The 7,396-nt window shown below is 42.5% G+C and overlaps 1 protein-coding gene across 1 annotated transcript; it reads left to right on the top strand.

Moving 5' to 3' along the window:
* The first annotated feature begins 25 nt into the window (after positions 1 to 25).
* Positions 26 to 7,071, top strand: LOC121572055 (gastrula zinc finger protein XlCGF57.1-like). Its single transcript, XM_041883923.1, has 3 exons — positions 26 to 544; positions 3,537 to 3,624; positions 5,429 to 7,071. Exons 1-3 carry the CDS (start codon positions 284 to 286, stop codon positions 6,856 to 6,858), a joined length of 1,779 nt encoding a protein of 592 aa, XP_041739857.1. The 5' UTR covers positions 26 to 283; the 3' UTR covers positions 6,859 to 7,071.
* Positions 7,072 to 7,396: the final 325 nt, after the last annotated feature.

Raw genomic sequence — 7,396 nt, 5'->3', positions numbered from 1 at the left:
TTGCGCAGAAACTGCGCAGACCAAATGCAACATTGCTCCATGTCATGGATGTTCTATCAATAATCAGTTAGGCTTCAGCATTTGGTTCATGCAGAAGTATTGTTTCTTAATAATTCTGCGTTGTTTTTTTTTGATAATGCAGCGTAATGTTAACTTTTGTGTTGGATAGGCTATTATTGTGATGACCTGGTCTTGAGTTGTCTACCAAGCTAGTCTTTCCAGCAGAATTCAAAGGAAGAGGAAAGTGTCGACTTAACCTGACCGAGGTACTCAAGTCAACAAGATGAATAACAAACCTGGGAAAACGCAAAGCAACACAACCAAGAGGACTACACAGTCCAACACTAATGGGGTTACTTTCAACTCCATCCGGATAAAAAAAGAACCAGGAGACTTTGAACGGAAGGAAACTGGTGACCGTTCCAAACGTCCCTTGCTGGAGAAGCAAAAGCACGTCAAGCAACATCAAACTACGTCCGACCAACCAACTCGGTGTAGCAAGATATCGAGGAGTCCTGTGGTGATACTAACAAAATTGTCCAATGTAAGACGAGTTAGTAGTCTCTCAACATGTGACTTTTAGGGATGGATCGAAATTTACAGAATGGTTACTGGAGGAAAATCTAGTTATGGGGAGGGTCATGTAATTGATGAAATTTCCATTTTTCACAGTGTTTTAGAATATAAAACTAACAATAATAGGACTTTGTGTTGGAGCTTATTTCTTACTATTTAAGAAATAAGAGGTAGGCCTACCTGTTCGACAGACGAAATTAGGCTATAGGCTGCTATATTCATAGATGTGTCGGTCATTCCTCCACCCACCATGCACTCTTCAAATAGCCTACCTCCAAGACTTGAATTGAGAGGGTATGCCATAGGCCTACCTTTTATTAAAGAAAATGGCAAAAAAAAACACAGGCCTACCTACCCATTGTTAGCTTAATATTTGAAAGAAAATAAAACTGATGCGATTATATAAAGTGATCTATAACAGCGCTTTGGTCCACGATGCTTTATGTTAGAAACAAGCTGTAAAATACCCGGGAAAGACATGACTTCAATGGATATGAGAATATCACAGTTTAGTTTATTTGACATATTTTTTTTTTTTTACCTTTATTTATCTAGGCAAGTCAGTTAAGAACAAATTCTTATTTACAATGACGGCCTACACCGGCCAAACCCGGACGACGCTGGGCCAATTGTGCGCCGCCCTATGGGACACCTAATCACGGCCGGTTGTGATACAGCCTGGAATCAATCAGAGGCTGAATTACAACCTTCTATAGCCCAAGAGACAACAAATAGACACTTTCTGTACAATAGAAAATGTTTAAACCCAGACAGCTTTTAGGGGAAACACTTGTGACCTTCTCTTGTTGGGTTAAGCCACGGAAGAAGAGAAGCCAGCAGTTAAAGCATAATTTTTTTCTGCGTCTGTAGGCCTACTCTGTCTGGGGTGGAAAGTTAGGGCTAACTTTTGAAAGTACCATGCTCAAATTCCTAATGACGTCTCAGATTTAATTATTTGCAAACAGGGATAGTTTCGTTGCAAACAAGACACACTGATTTGGCATTAGATAAATATTATAAGATGAACACATAGGCCTATCTGTCCATTCTTACCCTGCAATTTCGGTCATTTGTGTGGTATTAAAAAAGATTCCGCTAATATTTAAAATGAAGTAGAATTGCATGACATGTTTATAAAAGGCAATTTTTTTCTCTGACCTGCAAACACGAGGATAGATTCATGCAATGCTTTTACTTTAATGGAGATCTTTTCATGCTTACTCTTGTCCATGTTGGTCTGCAAACCTTCAACCTTCTGGCGCGCAGCCCTGTGCGCTATCAGAATTCCTGCATTGCCATGTAATGCTTACAGAACGAAGAACGGTTTCTAAAACTACATATCTAAGGCTGTGGTCTGTCCAGGAAGTGAGGGTAAACGGTAGACATGTTCTCTGCTATCCACTTTGTTTTCATTATTGTTTGGGGTATAGGGGAGGGTCACTTTTTTTTCAGGGAAGGTCAAATATATTTTGCTGAAGGGAGGCCATCCATTTTCATTTCAGAGAGGTCCGATTTTCTCCATGTAACCTTTATTATAATTAACGTTCGGTGCCTTAGTAACTAGATGAGCATTTACACTGAACAAAAATATAAACAAAAGATCCCAGAAATGTTCCATATGCACAAAAAGCTTATTTCTCTCAAATGTTGTGCACAAATTTGTTTACATCCCGGTTAGTGAGCATTTCTCCTTTGCCAAGACAATCCATCAACCTGACAAGTGTGGCATATCAAGAAGCTGATTAAACAACATGATCATTACACAGGTGCACATTATGCTGGGGACAATAAAAGGCCACTCTAAAATGTGCAGTTTTGTCACACAACACAATGCCACAATTGGCATGCTGACTACAGGAATGTCCACCAGAGCAGTTGCCAGAGAACTGAATGTTAATTTCTCTACCATAAGCCGCCTCCAACGTCGTTTTAGAGAATTTGGTACGTGGTAACCACGCCAGCCCAGGACCTACACATACGGCTTCTTTACCTGCGGGATCGTCTTGGACCAGCCACCCTGACAGCTGATGAAACTGTGGGTTTGCACAACCAAATCATTTCTGCACAAACTGTCTCAGAGAAGCTCATCTGCGTGCTCGTCGTCCTCACCAGGGTCTTGACCTGACTGCAGTTCGGCGTCATAACAGACTTCAGTGGGCAAATGCTAACCTTCGATGGCCACTGGCACGCTGAATAAGTGCTCTTCACAGATTAATCCCGGTTTCAACTGTAACGGGCAGATGGCAGACAGTGTGTATAGTGTCGTGTGGGTGAGCGGGTTTGCTGATGTCAACGTTGTGAACAGAGTGCTCCATGGTGGGGGTGGGGTTATGGTATGGGCAGGCATAAGCTACGGACATTGCATTTTATCGATGGCAATTTGAATGCACAGAGATACCGTGACGAGATCCTGAAGCCCATTGTTGTGCCATTCATCCGCCGCCATCACCTCATGTTTCAGCATGATAATGCACGGCCCCATGTCGCAAGGATCTGTGCACAATTCCTGGAAGCTGAAAATGTTCCAGTTCTTCCATGGCCTGCATACTCACCAGACATGTCACCCATTGAGCAAGTTTGGGATGCTCTGGATCGACGTGTACGACAGCATGTTCCAGTTCCCGGCAAAATATCCAGCAACTTCGCACAGCCATTGAAGAGGGGTGGGACAATATTACACATGCCAAAATCAACAGCCTGATCAACTCTATGCGAAGGAGATGTGTCACGCTGCATGAGGCAAATGGTGGTCACACCAGATACTGACTGGTTTTCTGATTCCAGTCATGTGATATCCATAGATTAGGGCCTAATATATTTATTTTAATTGACTGATTTCCTTACATTAACTGTAACTCAGTAAAATCTTTGAAATTGTTGAATGTTGCGTTTTATATTTTAGTTCAGTGTAGATTGTTGGTTTATGCTTACTGTGGTTCTTCTTCTTTCTAATTTATAAGGTGGTGGTTAAGACTCTTCTGAGAGAAACTAAAGTGCGTTTGGTGAAGGAGGAGACGGATGCCAGGATGGATAAAGACAACAATGACGGTAGGACATGTACATACTCCAGTCTACACCCAACACTGCAATGAAAATGGGTGATGAATTACTGAATATTTTAATTTGATATCAGCAGGGATTATTTCCTTATTCTTGAATTAAGAAAATGACATTCCTCATTTTTGTTTGTTCCCCCTCTTAGGGAGAGAACATTATTTACAATAAGGGTTACATGAAGAACATTTACATAAACCCTCCCTGAACGCTTTAAAAAAAAAGTGACCCTCCCCTATACCCAAAATAAGAATTAAAACATAAAGCAGATAGCAGAGAACATGTCTAGTGTTTATCCTCACTTCTTGGACAGATCAGAGCCTTAGAAACTGTTATTCGTCCTGTAAGCATTAGATGGCAACGCAGGAATTTTTATAGCGCCCAGGTCTGCGGGCCAGAAGGTTGTGGGTTGGACAAGAGTTGGGGTGGAAAGATCTCCTTTATAGTAAAATAATTGCATGAATCTATCATCGTGTTTGCAGGTTAGAGAAAAAATTGCCTTTTATAAACATTTCATACAATTCTACGTAATTGCACATATTAGCAATATCTTTTTTAATACCACACAAATGACAGAAATTACAGGCTAATAAGAATGGACAGAGAGATAGGCCTATGCATTCATCTTATCATAAATATCTATTGCCAAATCAGTGTGTCTTGTTTGCAATGAAACTGTCCCTGTTTGCAAAATAATTACATCTGAGATGTCCTTAGGAATTTGAGCATGGTACTTTCAAAAGTTAGGCCTACCTTACCACCCAAGACAGAGTAAGCCTACCGACGCAGAGAAATGTAAGCTTTAACTGCTGACTACTCTTCTTCTGTGGCTTAACCCAAATAAAGAAGGTCTCAAGTGTTTCCCCAAAAGCTGTCTGGGTTTAAACAACTTCTATTGTACAGAAAGTGAATAGCTTATTCAATTAATAGTGACAGAATTAGATTACTTCCCAAGCAAAGTAAATGTTTTGTCTCCTCTGCTATAGAAGGTTGTAGCTCAGCCACTGAATGTCAAAGAAACGAATCAATATATATATCCCCATATCCATTGAAGTGATGTCTTTCCCAGGTATTGTACAGCTTGTTTCTAGGATAAAGCATCACGGACCATAGCTCTGTTATAGATCACTTGACATAATCAGATCCGGTTTATTTTCTTCTAAATATTAAGTTAACAACGGGTAGGCCTGTGCTTTGTGCCATTTTCTTTAATAAAAAGTAGGCCTTTCATACCCTCTCAATATGAGTCTTGGTTTTAAATTAACAGCCCTTCACTGACACGGAGGTATGCTATTTAAAGAGTGCATATTGGGTGGAGGAATTGACCAACAAATCTATGGATATAGCAGCCTATAACCTAATTTTGTCTGTCAAACAGGTAGACCTACCTCTTATTTCTTAAATAGGAAGAAATAGGCTCTAACACAAAGCCCATTTGTTGTTAGTAAAGTCTAATTAAAATGAAGACGTCGAAATGAATTATGCCTACTCGAATTTGCCTTCTTTCAGCACCATGAGCTGTTCATTTTCGATTGATTGTGCGGCAGCTGCTGCTTCAAATTTCAGCACCACAATGTAAGTTACTCAAATGTGGCTTATTGTGAGGTCAATAACTCTGATAAATACATCATGGGCAAGAAACATATTGTTTTTAATAAAAATCAATTATATTAGTAGCAAGTGATCAAAGTTGACCTCCGGTCCTCCTCCTCATCTTTGTGCTGTCCTTCTCAAGCTGAACAGAACATATTCTACTCTGCGTGCAAGACCTAATCACCTCTCTATCCCTCTCCCTCAGTCTCTTCTCCGCAGTTCTTTCCTTGTCCACACTGCACCATCTCCTTCACTGACTGTTACTTCCTGGAGAACCACATCAAGACCAAACACCAGAAGCAGTACCTGGCCATGTTGAAATGCCACGTCTCAAAGAGTAAAACATTGTATGCCCCCACACTCAGCTGTCCCCAGTGTAGCTGCATGTTCCATACCCCACGACAGCTACACATCCACACCCGCCAGGCCCACCCCTCCGCCTTTCCCCAGAAACCTGCCCGTCCCCCCAGGGTTCCGGGGAAACTCCACCCCTGCCCGCAGTGTGCCCGCAGATTCCCGTACCTGGGCACTCTGCTGAAGCATTGCAAGAATTTGCACAAAATGGCTGTTTTTCTCACCGATGGTCACATCAGTTGCGCTGACTGTGGGAAGAGCTTTGAGAATTGCTGGGGACTGGGGCCACACCAGTGTCACGAACCAGAGGGCACTAAACCTAAGGACACTAAGACTGTGGTCTGTCTGGAAGTCGGCTTCCATTGCTCAGAGTGTGGGAAGATCCTCAGTACTCCTACGAGCCTGGACACTCACATGCGCATCCACACTGGAGAGAAGCCGTACGAATGTAAGGAGTGCGGCAAGCGCTTCTCAGAGAACAGCGGTTACCGTTATCACTCGTTAATACACTCGGGGCTCAAGCCGTTCAAATGCCAGGACTGCGGGAAAGCTTTCAAACGGAAGTCGCTCCTCTGGACTCACCTGTCAGTTCACACTGGTGAGAGGAAGTTCTCCTGCTCCCAATGCGATAAGCGGTATGCAAGCAGGGCCCATCTGAAGCTTCACCTGCGAACACACTCGGGGGAGAGACCTTTCAAATGCACTGTGTGTGGTAAAGACTTTGCTGACAAAGCTTATCTGAAAACACACCTGAAGATCCACAGCAACGAGAAGAACTACCACTGTGGGATTTGTGGGCGGGCGTTCTTGAGGCTGGGGTTGTTGAAGTTACACATGCGCTCACACACCGGGGAGAGGCCCTACCACTGCACAGTGTGCGACAAGAAGTTTTTTCGACTCTCACACCTGAAGAACCATCATCTGACTCACACGGGTGAGAAACCATACACCTGTACCGAGTGCAGTAAAAGCTTCACTCAGTCTGGGGATCTGTCCAAGCACAAGCTCCTCCACACTGGGGAGAAGCCATTTGAATGCCCTGAATGCCCCAGCCGGTTTAACCGCTCTGGTTCTCTGACCAGTCACATGAGGACCCACACTCACCGTGATATAAAGCCATACTCCTGCCAAGAATGTGGGAAAAGCTTTTATGAACAGAGTCATGTCAAAGTCCACATGAAGACCCACACAGGGGAGAGACCGTACCCCTGCCCCCACTGCCTTTTCAACTTCACTCGGAAAGCACACCTCTCCAAACACCTGCCTAGATGTCGTAAATGATCATGGTTGGCCTTTTTTATATGACACTTTTATTATGAAATTCATTTTATTCATAGGAATCACTTGAAGATGAATTCTCCACAGTGAAATGATAACGTTATATAGTCATGGAATACATTTAAACATTATTATACTAAGCAAAAATATAAATGCAACGTAAAGTGTTGGTCCCATGTTTCATGGGCTGAAATAAAAGATCCCAGAAATGTTCCATGTGCAGAAAAAGCTTATTTCTCACAAATGTTGTGCACAAATTTGTTTACATCCCTGTTAGTGAGCATTTTTCCTTTGCCAAGATAATCCATCCACCTGACAGGTGTGGCATATCAAAGAGCTGATTAAACAGCATTATCATTACACAGGTGCACCTTGTGCTGGGGATAATAAAAGGCCCTTCTAAAATGTGCAGTTTTGTCACACAACACAATGCTAGAGATGTCTCAAGTTTTGAGGGAGTGTGCAATTGACTTGCTGACTGCAGGAATGTCCACCAGAGCTGTTGCCAGATAATTGAATGTTAATTTCTCTACCATAAGCC

This window comes from Coregonus clupeaformis, chromosome 8, assembly GCF_020615455.1.
Source record: "Coregonus clupeaformis isolate EN_2021a chromosome 8, ASM2061545v1, whole genome shotgun sequence".
NCBI lineage: Eukaryota > Metazoa > Chordata > Actinopteri > Salmoniformes > Salmonidae > Coregonus > Coregonus clupeaformis.
Note: the sequence above shows the minus strand (reverse complement) of the source record. Positions and strands in the feature narration are given on the sequence as shown.